This window comes from Rhinatrema bivittatum, chromosome 19 (assembly GCF_901001135.1).
Source record: "Rhinatrema bivittatum chromosome 19, aRhiBiv1.1, whole genome shotgun sequence".
Lineage (NCBI taxonomy): Eukaryota > Metazoa > Chordata > Amphibia > Gymnophiona > Rhinatrematidae > Rhinatrema > Rhinatrema bivittatum.
Window position 1 is genome coordinate 38,714,817 of NC_042633.1, and position 21,377 is coordinate 38,736,193.

Consider the following 21,377-nt stretch of genomic DNA (forward strand, 5'->3'; position numbering starts at 1 on the left):
CGCGTGATGCAGCCGGCAAAGCGCGCCTCCCTTGGCACGCGGTTGCACCCGTCCAACTGAATCCCCGTCCTGCTGGGGCCCGAAGCGCGTGGCGCCTTGAACCGCGTCTCTCTCTCCATTATGCTCCGGGGCGGCTGCGAAAACGCTCTCGGGATTCATCCCGCCGAGAGAGAGAGACAGTGAATTCCTCCTTTGCGGTAAACCTTTCCTCGAGCTGCCCAGTGTTTGGAGAATGCACACGCCGTGCCCGAAAGGTCCACGCCTGGCAAGACGGAGCAGACCCCGATGGCTTAGGAATTTCAAATATTTCTGGTATCTGGGCAGGAAGATACGAGGCCCTGCTGTGCTTTCTCCGAGGTTGACGCAACCTAGTCTAGACCTCTCTCTTTCCATCCTAAAACTACCGGGAGGAAACATTGGGATCCCCGTTAAATGTAAATAGCCCTGGGCCGGTGTTATTTATTTAGACTTGCAGTTCTGCCTTTCACGTTCAGGTGGCTGTTAGGGGCATTTCCCTGACCCCCAGATGGCTCCATCCATCCAAGGGTCCTATTTTATCAAAGGTTTTTTTTTTCTCCACTTCTGTGTCCATGGAAGGGGGGGGAATGCTTAGTAAGCGACCTGCTAAGTTGGAACCCTGCAGACACTAATATTGTGTGTTTAAATCTCACGGATCTGTTGACCTTCCTTTCTACACGTTATAAATTAGTAAAAAGAGTTCCCCCAACTTTAAGCCGTGCTATATAGCCTGATATTGGGAAGACTGATTTCCCCCTTCCCCCAGCCCTTCCTCTCTGAATAGTTTGTGCATGCTGGCACGTGGCTCGCTTTCCCTCCACAAAAGTCCTGGAGTCTTTATATTTTGCCGCTGGGCCCGGCGGGGGAGCAGCTTAAGGAAAGAGCCGCGTTTTTGAAAGGTCCTTGGCGCCGTTCCCCTCTCCGAGGCCTAGGAACAGTTGCGGGGTGCGATTTCTCCCCAGCTCACGGCGCGCCCCCAGGCTCTCCTCCTGAATCTTCCGCGCTTGGGGGGGGGGGGGTGAAGGGGGGGGTGGGAGAACCGGCTCTGATCCAGTGTCCTCGCGGAAGGGGGGGGGAGGAGCCTCGAGGTGCACGATCCTTTGGCTAACGAAAGGGGGGGGACGACCCTAAGAGCCTGCGGAGCCTCGGGAGCGAAGCTCGCGCCTCTCCCATCATCGATGATCCCCATCACCTCGGGAGACCGCTCCTCCCCAGCACGCCGTCCGATTATTATAAACCGGCAAACAAGTCACCGACAGAGAGTCTCGGAGTCTGATGCTCGAGCTCTTAAAAAAAATACCAGAACGCTGGGCTCCGTTTTCCTCACGTATTTAAACTAATATTTTACATGGCGGTGGACGTGAAAGTGGGTCCTGGCCATCGCTTTCGTCTTTTCCTCCCCGCACCGGTCTTGGCTTCGGGTCTTTTCTCTGGTCGCTTTTGTGGGGGTTTTTTTGTCATGGACTATCCCGGCCACACGTTGGGGCTCGATATTGATTGTGCTATGTGACGTCCTCTTGTCCGTTGTGTGTCTGTCTGTCTGTGATTTAGGTTTATTAAGCCTCCCGCGGGTTCCCTCCCACCACCCGCACCGGCCGCCACGCAGAGCCGGAGGGGCCCTTCCACAGCAGATGCAGGTGCAACGCGCGCCCCCGTCGGCGCCCCTGGCGGCCGGAGCGAATGTCCGTGAGCAAAGCCGGATCCCTCAGCGCGCATCCACACCCCCCCCCCCCCCCCCGGCTCAGATTCGAGCTGAGGTGGCTGCGACCGCAGCGGAGCGCCCCCACCGTCCTGCGCGAGCGGTTTTAGGAGCGGGCGGGTTGGAAACGCCGGGGACATAACGAACGTCCCTCCTCCTTCCCGGCGTCCGGGCGCGATTCCCCCTCTGGTCTCTTCCAAAGCAACGACGGCACCCGTCTCGGCGCCGCGTGGAAGCGGCAGCGTCCGGGCCCCCTTTCCGCCCCTGCGGCGCGCGCCTTCGCAGTCGGACAGCGTCATTTAGAGTGATTTATCGGCGTTGATGCAAGCGTTTGGGGCTGCAAAGCCGCAGGGTCAGGGCCACCTTGCACTCGGATGCCAGGCCCAGCGCTTTTACTACTCTGAAAGCTTCACATCTGAGGGGGGGACTTTTTTTTTTTTTTTTAATGCAGCAGGAAAGAGGAAGTGGTTAGGTGCACATGGGCCGGGCGGAGATGCAGAACTTTGCCTCTGTCAAACAGGAAGAAGGGGTGGGGGGGGGGGTGTAGTCCCAAAAAAGGAGGGGAGGGCGTGAAAAGCCGATCGCGGACCCCCCCCTCCAGGCGCAGGGACCCTGGCCGGCGGCTGCCTGCCTCTCTTCTTCAGGATGTCCACATCCGAACCAGACACGTCCTCCGAGCACGAAGCAGAGGTAGGGAAGGGGGGGGGGGGGGGGGGCGCGAGGCAGGGGTGGCGGGTGACGCTGAGGGGCTTAAGTCGCGTCCTCCTGGCCCGGGGAACAGAGACACCCTCCCCCACACACACTTTGGGGGCCGATCCCTGGAACTTCACGGCTTCCGGTTCCCGGGGTTTTGTCCCTCTGCAGGGGGGGGGGGGGGGGGTTTTGCCTGCGTCTGCTGGCGGTTAAGGGGGAGTGGGCTTTTCGGCAGCCCGTGACCTCTGAAACGGGAGATGGGGGGGGGGTGGGGGAGGAATTTAGTAACTTCTGCCTGGTTCCGCAGCAGGAATCCCGCACAGGGGCCTTTTAATTTTATTTGTTTACATTTACTGACCAGATAAAGGGGTAACACCTAATCTGGGGGTCTGGGGGGGTGCAGCTGGTTTCATCGTCGCCCTAGCCTGGCTCCGTTACAGCAAATTTCTTGACCCCCTCCCCCCCTTTTGTAGCAGTTCCCGAAGCCTTGTTTCCTTTCCCCGGCCTTGAAACCGTGAAAAAAAAAAAAAAAAAAAAATGCTCTGACGAAATTCTGTGGGTTTCCTTTTTTCTTAAATCCGGCGCTGACCGTGAAAGCAGCACTGTACAGAGTGAGAGAAGACAAGAGTTAACGCGGGGGTAAGAGGGGGTGCGTTGCACGTTCTCGGTATCGTACAGGGTTTTCCCGCTTCTGCGGTGTAAACGAGCCTTTCCCCCGCCGCCGCCTGCCCCCAGCGAACGGATTCCCTGGATAGCTCTGTTGTACACAACGGCAGAGGAAGAAACAGGCACAGGCTGTGAAATATTACAGGGCCTGAAAGACCGGCTTCCCCATCTTAACGCTGCTTTTCCTTTTTTTTGCTTTGTAGAGTGACCCTGGGAGCTGGTCCGTGCTCGAGCAGCTGGGCCTGGACCAGAGCTCGGACTTCTCGGACGCTTGCGTGCAGCAGAAGCTGGACGAGGAGAAGGACAAGATCAAGAGGGAGATCCGCAAGGAGCTGAAGATCAAGGAGGGGGCCGAGAACCTGCGCAAGGCCACCACCGACAAGAAGAACCTGTCCAACGTGGAGAACCTGCTGAAGAGCTCGAACCGGAAGCTGGAGGAGCTGCACCAGCAGCTGCAGGACCTGGACGCCCACATCATGGTGAAGGACCCAGAGGAGCTGCGAGGTAGGCGCTGGAGGCCATGCATGGAATATACTTCTCCTTTTAAACACTATAATGGTAGCACTATAACCTATCCTGTAGCGCTTCAGGTCTAGCCCAGCCCCTTGGCAATGGGTTTTCTGCAGGACAGCGCGGCACCTTCGGGACGTTTCATAACTCCGGGGCCAATGCAGCCAGTGAGAACAGGAGAGGGAGATGGGCCTCCTTCTCAGCCTGTCCCTGCTGCCCCAGGTTGCCTCCCTGCTGTGATCTCCGCAGCACTGCCCCCCCTCCTCCCCCACACAAACTGAGATTGCTTTACAGGAGAAGTGTGTGAGAACTGCGAGCAAGCACAAACTAGGTCCCCGCAGGAAGGGGGAAGGAACACGCGCATTGCCACGCGGGGCTGTCCGGTGTAGATGTGAGGAGCGAGCAGGTGTGGCAGGGCAACAGGAGCGGGAGGGGAGGGAGGAAGCTAGAGAGAGCAGGAAGAGATGGGGGGACACCGACCCTGCGACTGGGAAGGGGCCATTTGTCTTGTGGCTCACTCCCTCGAGGTATCTGAAAATGCATTCTCCCCACCCCCCCCCCCTCTCCCCCCCACCACCACCACCACCGGGACTGTTGGCTCCACTTTTTTTTTTTAGAATAGGCTGATCCAGCCCTGGTTTTACCTGATTGCATGCAGGGACTTGTAGTTCTGGAGCCCCTGTCAATGCCCCTCCCCTGCGTGCGGTGGAATAAAGCCGGAAGTGGGTCGGCTTTCCCTGAAGACCTGGAGCCAGGATCCAGGAGGCCGCAGTCTGAGGTGGACTGTCTGCACGGGCGGGCAGCGTTTGGCGACGTTTTGTGTGTCGGCTGAGCGAGGGGGCCTGGTGGTGTCCGACTTGTCACGCTCAGCATAACTTAACCTGTTTAACCGGGCCCATTGCGGACCTCAGGAGGAGGGGGGGGGGGGTGTGGATAACGTCCTAAAAGGTGTTTAATATTCTCCAAAATGCGCAAGCCCCCTAGGTTAGTTTGTTATTTGTGATTAGGAAGGCACCGACGACCGTGTGGATCGCCTATCCGGAGGGCGCTAAAGGTTCCCAGGATGCGTAGGACACCCCTCGGAGCGTTCCTCCGCGGCGGCGGCCGGCTTGACGCCCGCGCCGAGGTGCTGCCGTGATGCTGCCCGAGCCGTCTTTTATCTCGGAGACGCTTTCCATGCCTTCTGCCTCCCCCCCCCCCCCCCCCCCCTTCTCTCTCTCCAGCCAGGGATGCATTAAGCAGCCGGCGCGCCTCCCGTGAGTTTTAATACACGGCAGAGAACCACTTAACCCGGCAGACTGACGAATCCAGTTAAGGCAGCGAAAGGCCCCGCTAGAGCTCAGCTTCTAATTAGATAAAGCCCGAGCGGACGAGCGACGCGGCATTAAAAAAAAAAAAAAAAAAACGCTTTTGAGGTTTTAGCGAAGGCTCCTCGGCGCCTTCCCAAAGGATTTTCAGGCACATCCCGACCCGACCCGATTTTCCTCGGTCCGAGGAGGAGGCCGCAGGGTTGGGAAACCCAGAGTCCTCCACCCCACGCCCACTTTTAAAGCCCCCCCCCTTTTCCCGGCTACCGCGGCGCCAGTCCTCCCCCCGGGGAGGGGGGGGGGGATTCCCCCTGAGAACTGGGAAGCAAGCGAACCCCCTTGGTGCCAGGCGGGTCGGCGACCCCTACGGTACAGCAGCCGGGGGGGGGGGGTCGTCTTTCCCCCCTGGGGGGGGCTGGGGGTTGCCCCCCCCCCCCCCCCCCCCGGTGGCTCTCTCAGCGCCGCCCAGCACGAGCCGGGGCCCAGGAGCCGTACCGGGGGTCTCCTCCCCCACCGGGCCCTCCTCACCGCCCCCTGTGATTCCCCCTTGGGATCGTAACGGTTTGGAGGGCGCGACGGATCCCATCTGCCCCCTCGGTAACCGATCGCCGTCCCACGTTCTGCTGCCGAGTTACGGGCGCGCGCGCGGCGGGGACGGGAACCAGAGCCGTCCCTGGCGTCCACCAGCGTGTGGGGGGTGGGACCTGGCGGTTTCCCCACTTTCAGCTTTCCGGTTCGGCGGGGAAACCGCCCCACTCGGGGGCCCGCGGTATCACGAGGCTTTCGCCCTCCTTCGCCGCTCTTCCCTTCTGATGAAGCAGCCATCCCAGTAGTAGCCCTTGGCGGGGGGTGCGGGGCTGGGGTTAGCCCCCCCCCCCCCCCCCCCCAGACTGCGGCTTGCCCCCGAACCCATCCATAGGTGTCCCCTGCACCCGGGACCGGCTGCATTGCGTCCCCAAACTCCCGCCGGTCCAGGGACTGGGAATTGTGAGTCCTAGAACTACCCGGATAGAGTCTCTCTCTGACTCACAGGGAAAACATCCTCCTCTCTCTCTCTCTCTCTCTCTCTCCCCCCCCCCCCCCCCCTTCCCGTGCCGCAGCACAAAGGGAGAGACGGGCTCAAAATAGCCCTGGTCTCCTAAGGCTCCCCAGATGCAGCTTGTACAAAAGAAACGCTAAAACTGGAACATCCCGTCCGAGGGCTGGGCCCAGGCATTTATCTTCTCCTTCCCAAGAGCATCGCCTCTCTCGTCTCAAGAGTCCCTGCCCTACTGCTCAGCAGCTGAGCCCCGCTTGCCCGAGGGGCTGAAACCCAGGCGGGAAGCGGTCCCGTGTTCCCGAGCAAGCCTCGGGCCTTTCCCCCTGTGCCCCTCTTTCACCAGAGAGAGAGGAGGTTGTCCCCGAGCCTCCCCCCCCCCCCCCCAGTGCTCGGCAGGGTCCTTCTCTCCCCCCGCCTCTGTCCTTGCAGCACGCGTGAGGCCTTGGTCTTTGCTGCAGGCAGACTTTGCCCAAACCAGCAGTGAGTGTTGGTGGGAGAAGTGGGATTTGATCCAGGCTTCCCAGCCCCGTTGCTTTAACCACCAGGCTACCTTTTCTCTTAAGGCAGTAGGGAAACTCTTTCTCCTAGCAAGACATTGTGCAGGTCTCACAGAAAGGAGGTGGGGGGGGGGGGGAGGGAGGTGTCCAGTGGAAGAGCCCAAAGTTGGGCTTTCTCCCAGCAACAATTCGGGTCATGATTAGGCCGCTGAGTGAGTACAGAGAGCATGAGTATTTTTATTTTATTGTCATTTTTGCTGATCCTGAGATTTTATTCCTGGGATCCATTCTCGGAGCATGCACGGAGTAAACTGGCCTGGACGTCTTTTTCCCGTCTGTGAGCCCCTCCCGTGGCCCCTGCATACTGCTGTCAAGCTGCGGTAGTGGGGGGGGGGGACAGGCTGAGAAATGCCTCACCCCCCCCCCCCCCCCGTTGGGGTCCAAACAAAAGACTTTCACTCCCTTAGGGCTATGAACCGAAGTCAACACACAATACAGGGGTAACTGCGTGCTAAGGACATGAGCGAGCCCAGGTCCTACATTGCAGATCCAAAAGCCCCCGTAATAGGCGGGGTGACTGCAATACATGCAAAAATAGCGCCAGGGCCGGAAGGCACGTGGTGCGAAATGGAAAAATATTGCCCCTGAAATAGTTATTTGGGGGGGGGGGGGGGAGGGAGGGGAGGAGCGTAATTGAGTTTCTCCTTTTCATGTCCTCGTTTTATTTTGGACAGCTGCTTTTTTACCTTTCTTGGCGGTAACTTTGGAAGGGTGAAGTCGAAACATGGGACATGGTCCCCTGGGTTCTTGCTGCCACCTCGGACAGCATAACGTGAACGCGCGCAAAAAAAAAAAAAGCTGGATTAAAAAGAAAGGCTTCTGTTATCTTCTGGAAGTTTGTGAAATTGGCCTTGATCCAACCTACTAGGTTTCAGGATCCTTATTTAAAAAAAAAGAAAACAAACAAACAAAGAAAAACAAAACAGGGTTCTTTCAGCCCAAAGTTGCCAACTGAGCTGAAATCCATAAGCCCGCTGCCCATTATCAGATGTGTCGGACGTTCTCTGGCCACTCTCAGCCCCCACTTCATGGACTGGTGTTCCCCCCCACTTCTCTGGGTATTGAAGAGGTCCAGTGACCCTGTTGCTGTCTGCGTCTGAGACCGTACGCGTATCGCTGCTCCATTTTTTGCCATCCTAATTAAGTTACTGGAACCAGCCCCACCATCCTGTCCCTACCTCTGAAAATTACGAAGGTATCGATGCTCCCCCTCTTACGTTGCCTCTCCTGTTATAACTACGTTCGTTTATGTGACTGCGGGCTGTTAATATGATCCCGGGCCTCTCTAGAACTGTGAATGTAAGGCATTAAGACTGCCGTAAATCGCTTTGAACTCTTTGGCTGGAAAAGCGTGAAACAAACCAACAGGGGAGGGGGATGCGGGAAGGAGAAAGGGAGCCATTTTTAAACAGCCTTGGAGTCTGTAGGCCCCAGCGACCCAGTACTCCGCTCTCCCAGCGCCCAAGCCCGCGCGCTGTCCTGCGTCGGGAGGAATCTGTAAATCCCTTTTGACCCGGCGTTTACAGCCTTCCCCCCCCTCATTTCCGGAACCCGTCCTCTGTTTTTTTTTTTTTCCTTTCAGATGCGCCTCAGTCCCCGGGAAGTCTCAGCCGATCTGCGGCGAACAAGAACAGGATTGCGGGGCTGGAGAAGCAGTTGAACATTGAGCTGAAGGTCAAGCAGGGAGCAGAGAACATGATACAGATCTACTCGAATGGATCCACCAAAGTAAGGAAAGACCCTCCTTCCTCCCCCACCCTCGTTTTCCCGTAGCCCTCTCTCACCTGTTTTCTGCCTGCCGCGCATCTTGACCTCCCTGCCATACGCTTGTATCTCTTTTCATCTTCTCGTACGTGAAACCGCATCTTGGGTTTATCCTGTGCGATCCTATGGCATCTACGGTACCGGGCCTTGAGAGAAGGGCCCCAAGATGAGTTAAAATTCAAAGCCTGGATCTTCCAGATCTCCGCCTAGCAGGAACGTGGATTTCCCAAGTGTGTGGCGTATTAAAGATCTTCCCTTTTCTGTGATATTAACGAGGGTTTGTATATTTATCTTACATCACAATGGAATACCATTGGGCTTTATGATTTAATGCAAGAGCCCCTCTTTATAATCTGTGGGGGCTTGCGTAGCAGTACTGTAACCAGCATTCAGCTCAAGGACTTGGTTGTCTCCCAGCTTGTGAGAAACATTGCAGCCACCTCCTTAGGTGCATAATCTGGAAGCTATGAGGCTGATATTCAAAAGATCTAGATCTGGCAAATGGACATTTTTTTCCTAACTACCCAAAAGTAGATGCTTAAAAAGTGGGTGGGCCAGAGGAGGGATCAGGTTAGAGAACAAAGTTGAGGGCTCAGCGCAGATTTCTAGTGCTAGGTACCTAAATTTAGGAGAAATAAATAGCGGTCCGAAATTTAGGGGCTCTGCGTTTTTTATGAATATCACCGTAGATTCGAATAGCGTGAAACTCTACATTTTGGAGGCATCCAAGACCTCTAGGTGCATGATACCAAGTTAACTTCTTAATGTCAATAACTTCTTAATCTAAATAATTTAAAAAAAAAACCAACGAGCACCTCATGGTTGAGTGCATTTTACTCGTGTAGACTGGTAACCTACCCAGAGGGGGCCCTAAGAACAACAATTTCATTCAAGAAAAGCGCACACCAGAGTCGGGAAGTCACAGCCTCCAGACCCTGAGGGGAAAAGGAGATCGGGTTTGCAGACTGGGTAATGGAGAAAAAGGGCCTGCTGGTCAGTCTCCTGTATTTGGTGTGGCCGTTGGGGAACCTCCGCAATAGGGCATTCCCTTCCTGGGGCATGGGGGTCAGGAAGGATTTGAACCGGTTCAGCCCTGGAGCTGTATCAGCATCTGATGAGGGTATGCTCCCCGGTCACCAATTGAGCAGGATTGTCCTTTGGTTGCCGTGGCAGGTCTTCTTCAATATCAACGTCAAGATCGATGTAGGTGCCGCCACGGCCATGCCAGTCAGAAACGGCCGCGCCGACAACACGACACTCCGGCCCCAGCTGACGATATTGTATTTTCAACTTGTTTCTTGTTTCCCTTTATTCGGCTTGCTAGGACCGGAAGCTTCTGCAGACGGCTCAGCAGATGCTTCAGGACAGTAAGACCAAGATCGACATCATCCGGATGCAGATCCGCAAGGCCATGCAGGCAGACGAGGTGCACCTGGAGATCGAGGACGGGCAAGGTGAGAGAAGGGGAGGGGACCGGCCCCCTGCCCGGCCGCGGCCGCACAAGGTTTTCTGATCGCTGACGCAGCAAGCGGGGAGGGCGATAAAACACCGGGGGTGTCGAAGACTTTCTACGAGATTAGATAACGGAATTACTTCTTCTGGCTTTGAAGCCAGAAAGGGATTTTTGGTTTTTACAGGCTGTGGGGGCCCCCCCCTGTCTCGGAGAAGCCACGCGAGGGGCAGAAGTGGGCGCGGCCGATCCTTCCTGGGAGTCTCTCTCAGCCTCCCAGCAGACCAGATCTCGGCGTGTGCTCTGGGTCTCTCTCCTCTGTCTTTGTTTCGTGTTTGGGTTTGTTTTTTGGCCCTGGTTGCGTACGTCGCCATTCCTGGAAACATTATCTGGAAGAGACGCATTCCTAAGCGAGAACCTCATTTCCTGAAACGGGGAAATAGTTTGGAGTAGATACGGTTGACTTGTAACAGGGTTAGGCAGGACACTCGTGTTTTCTTTTGATTTTTCTCTGTTCAGAAATGGATGTTTTTTTGTTTTTTTTTCCCTCCGTTTGTGGCTGCGATGGGCTCCGTGTTCCCTGGGCTTATCTATAGTTCACAGCTGGGGTAGACTCTGGATTTCTCTCTGTGAGCTGCCAGGATTGGTAAAAACCTAGGAACCCAGGCTCCAATCCCACTCCTCTTGCCTACCGCCCTTTCGAATGTAAAATTGCCTCACGAGCACACAATCTCTGTTGTAGGGAGCTGTGCAAACTAAGGCAGTGAATCGGTGTAATCAGCCACTGGTAACAGGGGGCAGGTGTAGATGAGACCGGGGAGGTTTTGCTCTTGGCGGTGGCTCGGGTTTTCTCTCCTGGAGCCTCATAACGGCAGCGCCTCGAGACACCCAAGGCTTAGGGCCAGTGCTAGCCTTTTGCACTCGGAGCTAGAGAAATCCGCCGCCTGGCTCCAGGACCCTGCCCAGCCCACGGGTGCCCGGGTTCCAGAGGTATCCGAAGCCTTTGAAATCTAGAAGGGGGGGGGGTGTTGGGAACGAGGGTGCCCAGGTGCCCCGAGATGCACGGACCTAGAGAGAGACGCAGCGGTCTCCAGAAGCGGAGGCGAGCAGAGAGATTGGACAGAATACCACACCGTCAGCAGCCGGGAAAGCTGCATCCTCGGGGCTTCAATACGGGATTAAAATTTGATCAGGAGCTAAGTGGGGCCTGCAGGTCTCCGGGGACGGAAGGTCCTGACAGAGGCAGTCTCTGCTTGCTTTTCCTGCCAAATGTGGCCGCCTCGGTTCTCCTCACGGCCCAAGGACACATTGCAGCCCTGCGTCCGGGGGGAGGGGATTTTAATTCTGTTTGCTGGTCCTGGGCAGGAGTTTTTAAGATTTGTTCTTGCACGCAGTGCTACGGCGCTGCACGAACCAAAGGCCGGAAGAGTTGTTCGTTCGGGGCTGGGGGGTGGGGGGGTTGGACTGTGACATTCACGCCCTTCTCAGAAAGCGCCGTGTCCTCCCTGCCCCGTCGAGGAAAAACTCGGCAAGCTGCCTTCAGAATTGGTGGCCGTCCAGGCAGAAAACGAACGTATGACTGGTCGGGGGGGGGGGGGGGGGGGGTGGGAGAGGTAGGGGTAAGCGAGGCGCAGTGGTCAGAGCACCGAACCGCGACAGCGGGAGTTCCAATCCCAGCCACGCCACTCAGGTTACGGCCCTGACCTTCCCCATTGTAAACCCGCTCGGGGCAAGGGTTTCCTAGCCATGCAATTGCTGTGGTAGCCGCGGTGCCGTTTTCCCTCTCGACGTGCGCGTGGTGAAGTGAAAAAAACAAAACAAAACACGTTTAGGTATCTGTCATGCAGGTATTTTTTGGGTGGGGGGGGGGGGTGAATATCTGTTTATCCTGTGGCTCTCCAGGCCCCTGGGTTATGCTCCGCGTTACTTACGGGTATAGCCCGTGGTGGGTTAGAAGGGGGGGGGGGGGGGCCAAGCCTAGAGGGGATTCCATTCAGGATCGGATTGGGGGCGCACGGTGTTTACATAAATGATGTAGCGAGAGCGAGGAGTAAGGGGAGCCCGACGCACTCTTCACCCGTCTCTGAGCACAGCGAGGCCCACGTGCAGAGGGCTCTGTCCGGACAGCCGGCAGGATTTGAATTTCCCGCCCTGCCGACTTGCCAGTTTTTTAATCAGGATAAGTTTGTTTTTTTTTGTTTTTTTTTTAAGCCGGGTAAAACGTCCCCAGATACATGGGAGGGGTATCCAGGTAAATAATCTGGCTAAGTCTGCTCCTGAAGGTACCCGCTCCCTACCTCTGCGGTTTGTTTTAGCTTTGAATCGCAATGGACGATCAAGTTTAACGGCTGCTGCATTCGCGGGTTGAGCTAGGGTTCCCCCACCCCCAGGCGTACGGGGATGGTCGGCACGCGCGCGTGTCTCTCGTTTTGGCTATCCTGGGCTTTGGGGGTTATTTTTGCAAGCGGATTTAATAAAAAAAAACAAAAAAAAAAAACCCCAGACAATTTCCTCTCCAATCCATACCTAACGAAGAAGAAGAAGGAAGACGTTAGGGGTTCGTGTGACCCCGACCCCTCTCCCACCCCAGATCTTCTCGTTCTGTGTTTAAAATGCACCTGGCTGTGGGGGTTTTTTTTTCCAGCCCCAAAGTCATTTCTCCTCTATCCGAGCTGGGAGAATCATGTGACCCAACTCCCAGATAGGGCTGGGTGGGAAACCGCTAATTTTATGAGTGTGTAATTAATAACTTGTTCTCTGGCGCACACACACACACACCCCCACCCCCCCCTTGAATGGGGAGCTCTGATCAGTTTAATTGGCTTAATAGAGGGTTAGGCTCAGAGCACTCAGGGAAGCCATTAACGCTGTCTCCTAATTACTGCGAGTGGGTGGGTGGGTGGGAGGCGGCGGTACCACCGACTCCATCAATAGCAGGAGAGTGCGTGTGTGTGTGTGTGTGCGTGTGTGTGCGCGTGTAACCCTTGGAGGATCTCAGGTGACACCGAGAGCTGCGGCCCTGATGCCTTTTTCTGTCATGCACGGAGATCGTAGACCAGAAACGGGACCGTGGGCCGGTCCGGCATCTCTCTCTCTCTCTCTTCCCCTTTTCCAAAGGGCTTTTCTTGCTCGTGCGGCCTTGTGAGAAGCCGATACGGACGGGCGGGGGGGGGGGGTGGGGGGCGTTCGGACGACGGAAAGAGTCGTCCACAGCCTCGAAGGAAACGTCCTGCGGCACGGAGATGGCGACACGCTGCCAGGAAGGCCAGCGACGGGCCTTTCACACCCCCCCCCCCCCAGAGTTCGCGGCGGAGAGCGCGGGTGCGGAAGGGGGCGACGGGAGGAGAGAGGAAGGAACAGAACGAACGGATAAAGACGAGCCCAAGCCAAGAAACACAGGATCGGGCAGGGAGAGAGAGAGAGAGAAAGTGGAGGGAATGAGCGAGAGCGCCGAGGGCCGGCAGTAACGTAGACGCTCCCGGCGAGCCGTATCAACGGAAAGAGAGAAAAAACCCGGAGACGATCTTAGCGAGCCGGGAACGGAGATGCCCTGTGTGCGGCGGCTCCAACCAATCCCTCCAACACCAGCGGTCCTAAGAGCCACGTCTGAGGGGGGGGGGGGGAGGGGGGAGGCAGCCAGCCTGGAAGCGGAAAACGCAGCCGGCGAATCCCCCCCACTTTTATGAGCTGCTCCCGCACCGAATCGTGAGGCGCCAGCAGTAACGGGGCTGCTAGCCCAAGCCACGAAGGCTGGGCTGGTGGGGGAAGACACTCGCCAAGCCTGGACCCGGGAACCCGGGCAGCTCCGAGAGTTAGGAGCGCCGTCGCCGAGGTCACTCGTAACGCCCAACGCCGCCTCCCCATGGCGTCCCTAGGGGGAAGCTGAAGGCTTCTCTCTTTCACCGTCCCCCTCCAGACAGCACAACAGGAGCCCTCGGGTGCAGCCCGATCGAAATCAGAGATGGAGGGGCGTTAAATATGGCGCCCCCCCCCTTAGAGCCCGCTGTTCACTTCCTCCCTGAGCGTTCAGTGCGGCATGCGAGCGGCGTGCAGGGTCGGTGCCAGTGGTGAATACTTGTGTAAGAGAGTGATTGGGGGGGGGGGGGGGGGGGAAGGGGCACGGATGGGAGAAACTCGGAGAAGAGGAGGAGAGTGAGCCGACGCGCGGATGGCACTGTCGTCGTCCCCCCCTCGTCCCCCCCCCCCCCCGAATCACACCCTTCCACCCTTGTGTTTCCAGGTCCCCTTCCAAATAACCTTCCCCCCCCCCCCCCGAAGTTTTAAAAACCACACGGGCCAGGTACCCCACCCCCCGTTAGCCCCCTTTCCCCCCCCCCACCCCGACGGGGCGGTGTATCCGTTTCACGGGTCGGCGGGCCGGCGGCGGCAGAGAGCTCGGGGCTGGCCTGTCAGGCAGTCCCCCCCCCCCCCCGGCAGCGGCCTCCCGACCTCCGGTAGAATCTGTCCCCGGTCCCTGCATGTCGGCGTCAGGATGGCGAGGGGGCGCCGGGGGGGGGGGGGGAGAGTAATGCAGGCGGGCGGGCTCCTCGCCGGGATGCCACGTGCGGAGGAGGATGGGGTGGGGGGGGGGGGGAGGCTTTCCCCGCTGACGAGACGTGCGTTTTCTTTTTCTTCCTTTCGAAGGCAACACGGACCTCAGCCACGTGGAGCTGCGCATCGAGGAGCTGAGGCACCACTTCCGGGTGGAGCACGCCGTGTCGGAAGGGGCCAAGAACGTCCTGCGCCTGCTGGGCTCGGCCAAGGTGCCGGACAGGAAGGCCATCGTGGAGGTAACCGTCCCCCGTCCCCCCCGAGACGGCTCAGGATAAGTGGGACGGGCCATGGGAGGGGTGCGTAAGAGCCGATGGTGCGGATTCGATATTCTCCGCTTGACCTTTCCGGTCGGCCTCTCTCTCTCGCGCGCGCGCCCTGGCGGGGAAGGAAGCCGGGGTGTGTGTGCTGGGCCACCATTTCAAATCTCCCGAATTCACCGCTAGCGCGCTTCCCTGGTACCCGCGTCCGTCGTGCCCCCCAAGAGCGCAGCTACCTGGAGCTCGCACGTACGGACAGACGCAGAGCTGTGCCTTAAAAGCCTTTTTAAAATCGGGCTGGCCTCCCAATACGTGAGTTCAGCCTCAGCGCGCTGGTTTTCTGTGGCCCCGGGGGGGGTACTGGAAGTATCTCGGTTGCGTCCAGCGAGCACCTTAACTTGAGAGAAAGTCGGTGATCCTGCCGGTGCCCTCCGGTGGGCTCCTCCCCGGCCGGCTTGCACAATAAAGCTGGTCGCAGCAGGGAGCTAAACTTTTTTTATTTTTTTTCTTTTGTCCCCGCTCTCCTGCAGGCGCAGACCAGGCTGAGCGAATCCAGCCAGAAGTTAGATCTCCTGAAACATTCCCTGGAGCAGAGGGTGAGCGAGTTGCCCGAGGACCACCCCAAAGGCTGCATCATCAAGGAGGAGCTGATCATGGCCACCTCGTCTGCCTTCAGCACCCGGAACAGCACCGCCTACCAGCAGAACCAGTATAACACGCTGTCCAAGCCCTCGCCTTTAACAGGTAACAGAGTATGTTACAAGAGCCAAACGCTGGTGGATCTGTGCATGCATGTCAATGGCACTGTACTCGTGAAGCTGTGCGTGCATGGTAGTGGTGCTGTGAGTCTGTGCGTGCATGCTATTAGTGCCGTACTCGTGAATCTGTGCGTGCATGTTATTAGTGCTGTACAATTGAATCTGTGCGTGCATGGTATTAGTGCTGTACTCATGAATCTGTGAGTGCATGGTAGTGGTGCTGTGAGTCTGTGAGTGCATGCTATTAGTGCTGTACAATTGAATCTGTGCGTGCATGGTAGTGGTGCTGTGAATCTGTGAGTGCATGGTATTAGTGCTGTACTCATGAATCTGTGAGTGCATGGTAGTGGTGCTGTGAATCTGTGAGTGCATGCTATTAGTGCTGTACTCGTGAAGCTGTGCGTGCATGGTAGTGGTGCTGTGAATCTGTGAGTGCATGGTAGTGGTGCTGTGAATCTGTGAGTGCATGCTATTAGTGCTGTACTCATGAATCTGTGAGTGCATGGTAGTGGTGCTGTGAATCTGTGAGTGCATGGTAGTGGTGCTGTGAATCTGTGAGTGCATGGTATTAGTGCTGTACTCGTGAAGCTGTGAGTGCATGGTAGTGGTGCTGTGAATCTGTGCGTGCTTGCTTTGCGTCCCCACGGACATTCGCCTCGAAACGTGTACTCGAACATTCAAAAAGAAACTCAAGACCTGGCTCTTTACAAAAGCCTACACTTAAAGGTCTAGCTCAGAACCACATCCCAGAACTTGAATCATTCTCGCTTTTATAATCATATCAAACAACTCCTAATTTTATCCTTGGTCTCACAATTCCAAATCATTAAATATTTGAACATGCTACACCAATACCTCTTAATCCAGATGTAACCTTAGTTTTTGAAGTCTTCACTCCTATAGAAATAACCGCCAGTTCTTATTTACTTAACCCTATTCTGTAGACGTAAACTTTTCATGAAGACTGTAATCTGTAAACATCTATATTTATTATAAGAACTTGTATTTACTATTTATATTTATTATTTAGCTATTAACATTGTTCTATTACCACTTGGTACTATTTCTCTCCTTCACCTCTAACTCTAAGTTCCTACTAAGTTAGCCATGTTATTTATACCCAATTGTTGGATGTAATTGTATATTTGTTTAATTGTTCAATCTGTTTGATGTAATTTTCTGTTCCTTGTTCCGTGTAAACCGAAGTGGTATGCACTAGTGCATGAACTCCGGTATATAAAAGCCTTTAAATAAATAAATAAATAAATAAATAATGCTATTAGTGCTGTACTCATGAATCTGTGCGTACATGGTAGTGGTGCTGTGAATCTGTGCGTGCATGTTATTGGTGCTGTGAATCTGTGCGTGCATACTATTAGTGCTCTACAATTGAATCTGTGCGTGCATGGTAGTGGTGCCGTATTCGTGAATCTGTGTGTTCATGTTAATGGCGCTGTATTCATGAATCTGTGAGTGCATGCTATTAGTGCCGTACTCGTGAATCTGTGAGTGCATGGTAGTGGTGCTGTGAATCTGTGAGTGCATGCTATTAGTGCTGTACTCATGAATCTGTGAGTGCATGGTAGTGGTGCTGTGAATCTGTGAGCGCATGCTATTAGTGCTCTACAATTGAATCTGTGCGTGCATGGTAGTGGTGCCGTATTCGTGAATCTGTGTGTTCATGTTAATGGCGCTGTATTCATGAATCTGTGAGTGCATGCTATTACTGCCGTACTCGTGAATCTGTGAGTGCATGGTAGTGGTGCTGTGAATCTGTGAGTGCATGCTATTAGTGCTGTACTCATGAATCTGTGAGTGCATGGTAGTGGTGCTGTGAATCTGTGCGTGCATGCTATTAGTGCTGTACTCATGAATCTGTGATTGCATGGTAGTGGTGCTGTGAATCTGTGAGTGCATGCTATTAGTGCTGTACTCGTGAAGCTGTGCGTACATGGTAGTGGTGCTGTGAATCTGTGTGTGCATGTTATTGGTGCTGTGAATCTGTGCGTGCATGCTATTAGTGCTCTACAATTGAATCTGTGCGTGCATGGTAGTGGTGCCGTATTCGTGAATCTGTGTGTTCATGTTAATGGCGCTGTATTCATGAATCTGTGAGTGCATGCTATTAGTGCCGTACTCGTGAATCTGTGAGTGCATGGTAGTGGCGCCGTACTCGTGAATCTGTGCGTGCATGTTAATGGCGCCGTACTCGTGAATCTGTGAGTGCATGGTAGTGGCGCCGTACTCGTGAATCTGTGAGTGCATGGTAGTGGTGCTGTATTCATGAATCTGTGAATGCATGCTATTAGTGCCGTACTCGTGAATCTGTGAGTGCATGGTAGTGGCGCCGTACTCGTGAATCTGTGCATGCATGGTAGTGGTGCTGTATTCATGAATCTGTGAATGCATGCTATTAGTGCCGTACTCGTGAATCTGTGAGTGCATGGTAGTGGCGCCGTACTCGTGAATCTGTGCGTGCATGGTAGTGGTGCTGTATTCATGAATCTGTGAATGCATGCTATTAGTGCCGTACTCGTGAATCTGTGAGTGCATGGTAGTGGCGCCGTACTCGTGAATCTGTGCATGCATGGTAGTGGTGCTGTATTCATGAATCTGTGAATGCATGCTATTAGTGCCGTACTCGTGAATCTGTGAGTGCATGGTAGTGGCGCCGTACTCGTGAATCTGTGCGTGCATGTTAATGGCGCCGTACTCGTGAATCTGTGAGTGCATGGTAGTGGTGCTGTATTCATGAATCTGTGAATGCATGCTATTAGTGCAGTACTCGTGAATCTGTGAGTGCATGGTAGTGGCGCCGTACTCGTGAATCTGTGAGTGCATGGTAGTGGTGCTGTATTCATGAATCTGTGAATGCATGCTATTAGTGCCGTACTCGTGAATCTGTATGTGCATGGTAGTGGCGCCGTACTCGTGAATCTGTGAGTGCATGGTAGTGGTGCTGTATTCATGAATCTGTGAATGCATGCTATTAGTGCCGTACTCGTGAATCTGTATGTGCATGGTAGTGGCGCCGTACTCGTGAATCTGTGAGTGCATGGTAGTGGTGCTGTATTCATGAATCTGTGCGTGCATGTTATTGGTGCTGTGAATTTGTGAGCGCATGCTATTAGTGCCGTACTCGTGAATCTGTATGTGCATGTTAGTGGCGCCGTACTCGTGAATCTGTGAGTGCATGGTAGTGGCGCCATACTCGTGGATCTGTGAGTGCATGGTTTTAGTGCCATGCTCGTGAATCTGAGAGGGCCACTGTAGAGCCAATGCGCTGGTGAATCTGCGCATGCAGAGTGAACACAAGCTGTCCCTTCGCTTCTCTTCCAGGCATGCTGGAGGTGAGGCTGCTGGGCTGCAGCGGCTTGCTGGACTCTGTGCCCGGTCGGACACGGGGCACTGTCGTCTCCCTTCCATGTAACAGTCCTGGCGAGGGCAGGACCTCTTTCATGGGCCGGAGCGGCAGAGGACTGTACAACCGCAGCGGCAGCGTAAGCGGCAGGAGCTCCATGAAGACCGAGGACGTGTCCAGTTGAGTATCCTGCGCCTTTCCAGCCAGTTTCCTGGCTTTTTCATTCTTTGAGACGGCCTCGATGCGGTTGTATTTTTGTGCGTGCGCTCAAATCCGGTCAAATAGCCCCGAAATCTGCGGATAGATCCCGTGGAAACGTCACTGCGAGTCTTGTCACGCTCTAGCTGGGATTCTGCCTCCTCCTGCCGCGGTAAGGCCGGGTCCGCAGACACACTGGTGGGACTCGGAGGTGTCCCTCCTGGGCGTAGTGACGGCTCGTTTGTTCAGCTATAATTATTGCTTTGTCAGGCCTCTTTCATCTTCAGGAGGTGGAGCTGTCTCCCAGCCTTGCCGCTTCTCTGAACTGAGATGGGAAATACAGGGGGGGGGGGGGGGCATCACGAATCCAGTATTCCAGGCCCACCAGGCACATTTCGGTTCAGGGAACGGTCACGAGATGCGTTGGCCAACTTTGGCCTGGCCTCCTCCTCCTCAGCCCTGCAAGTAAGCGTTGTGCGTCTCTTCTCCCTTGGCAGGCGAGGTCAGCGCTGTGCTGAAGGTGGACAACGCCGTGGTGGGGCAGACGGCCTGGAAACCCATCAGCCTCCAGGCCTGGAACCAGACGTTCTCGCTGGAACTGGAGAGGGTGCGTAAAAAAAAAAAGGGGAAGAGCCAGGGAGGGACATTGCTCTCAATCTACAGAGCCCCCCCCCCCCCCCCCCCCAGGGCAAAATAAGTCCCGAGTGAAAATTGGGAGGGAAGGGTAGGGCCAGGCCCCTCTCGCCCTCTGCCGTAGTCACTGGCTCTGTTACTGCAGAGGACGACACAGGCCTGCAGCCCCCCCCCCCCCCCCCCAGCAGAAAGAATCCTGCGTTGGGGAAACCCAAGGTCCTCATCTGGGGGAGATAAAGACCTAGCTCGGTTTTCCAGAGCCGGGTCGGCAACGGGGGGGGGTGGTGGTAAAAAGCCGCCACAGGCAAGTAGCCAAAACGACCTCCTTGCCGTGCGCCTGCAAGACCTCGGGAACTGACGGATGACGTCAAACAGAGCGACCTGTTTCCTGGGGGTGAGGGGGAAGGGCTGTTGCTGCTGTGTTACCTTGGTTTATCTTCCCTCTCACCACCTGCTCTTCCCCCCCCCCCACATCTTCCTTTCCCAGGCTCGGGAGCTGGAGATCTCCGTGTACTGGCGGGACTATCGCTGCCTGTGCGCCTTAAAGTACCTGAAGCTGGAGGACTTCCTGGACAACCAGAGGCACGAGATCCACCTGGACCTGGAGCCTCAGGGCTCCCTGCTTTCTGAGGTTCATAGAGATGGCAGCTGCCTGTGGGGGAGGGGGGTGGCAGGGTCCAGCCTGTCCTCTGGAGGGGGGGTGCGGCTCCCGAACGCTGCCAGACCTGACCCTCTGGGCTACAAATGTAACCTGGTCCGGGGGGGGGAGTACCCAGGAAAGAGGAGGCTGGAAGGGACCCCCCCCCCCCCCCGGACCTGGTCCACCTCCCCTGAATCCAGGGGGGGGGGGGGGGGGAACCTCCTTCGTCCCGTTGTGTGAAAGCGTCTGTCAGTCTCTGCCCAGGGGTGGCTTCGTTTCATCCCGTTTTCCTTTTTTTGCCCCTTTTCAGGTCACTTTCTTTAACCCGGTCATCGAAAGAATCCCGAAGCTCCAGCGGCAGAAGAAAATCTTCTCCAAGCAGCAAGGTACGAGAAAAGGGAGGGGCCGTAAACCCCTCCCCGGGGGCGTATTGCACAGCGGGAGCGACGTCGCGTGCCGAGATCTCGTACAGCGGCGCACCACTTTCTATTTGCACGAGGCGTCCGACTGCGCCGAACCCGGGAAGGCGTGCCGCCCCCGTGCCAGACTGTGCCGAACCCGGGAAGGCGTGCCGCCCCCGTGTCAGACTGTGCCGCCCCCGTGCCAGACTGTGCCGAACCCGGGAAGGCGTGCCGTCCCCGTGTCAGACTGTGCCGTCCCCGTGTCAGACTGTGCCGCCCCCGTGCCTGACTGTGCCGAACCCGGGAAGGCGTGCCGTCCCCGTGTCAGACTGTGCCGTCCCCGTGTCAGACTGTGCCGAACCCGTGTCAGACTGTGCCGCCCCCGTGCCAGACTGTGCCGAACCCGGGGAGGCGTGCCGTCCCCGTGTCAGACTGTGCCGAACCCGTGTCAGACTGTGCCGCCCCCGTGCCTGACTGTGCCGAACCCGGGAAGGCGTGCCGCCCCCGTGCCAGACTGTGCCGAACCCGGGAAGGCGTGCCGCCCCCGTGTCAGACTGTGCCGCCCCCGTGCCCGACTGTGCCGAACCCGGGAAGGCGTGCCATCCCCCGTGCCAGACTGTGCCGAACCCGGGAAGGCGTGCCGCCCCCGTGTCAGACTGTGCCGCCCCCGTGCCCGACTGTGCCGAACCCAGGAAGGCGTGCCGCCCCCGTGTCAGACTGTGCCGCCCCCGTGCCTGACTGTGCCGAACCCGGGAAGGCGTGCCGCCCCCGTGTCAGACTGTGCCGCCCCCGTGTCAGACTGTGCCGCCCCCGTGCCAGACTGTGCCGACCCCGGGAAGGCGTGCCGCCCCCGTGTCAGACTGTGCCGCCCC

At 56.5% G+C, this 21,377-nt stretch overlaps 1 protein-coding gene across 5 annotated transcripts in view; it reads left to right on the forward strand.

The window, feature by feature from the left end:
• The window catches only part of LOC115080132 (serine/threonine-protein kinase N1-like), a 72,023-nt gene that overhangs the window by 37,860 nt on the left and 12,786 nt on the right, over positions 1 to 21,377 (forward strand). For 4 of the 5 annotated variants that reach the window (XM_029584180.1, XM_029584176.1, XM_029584177.1 and 1 more), the window contains exons 2-10: positions 3,280 to 3,580; positions 8,072 to 8,217; positions 9,578 to 9,707; positions 14,348 to 14,493; positions 15,045 to 15,258; positions 18,612 to 18,812; positions 19,329 to 19,438; positions 19,952 to 20,095; positions 20,415 to 20,490. In XM_029584180.1, the coding sequence (XP_029440040.1) occupies positions 3,280 to 3,580; positions 8,072 to 8,217; positions 9,578 to 9,707; positions 14,348 to 14,493; positions 15,045 to 15,258; positions 18,612 to 18,812; positions 19,329 to 19,438; positions 19,952 to 20,095; positions 20,415 to 20,490 (1,468 nt within the window). Of the gene's footprint in view, positions 1 to 2,268; positions 2,408 to 3,279; positions 3,581 to 8,071; positions 8,218 to 9,577; positions 9,708 to 14,347; positions 14,494 to 15,044; positions 15,259 to 18,611; positions 18,813 to 19,328; positions 19,439 to 19,951; positions 20,096 to 20,414; positions 20,491 to 21,377 lie in introns of those variants that run through there. The other variant, XM_029584179.1, reaches the window with a different exon arrangement.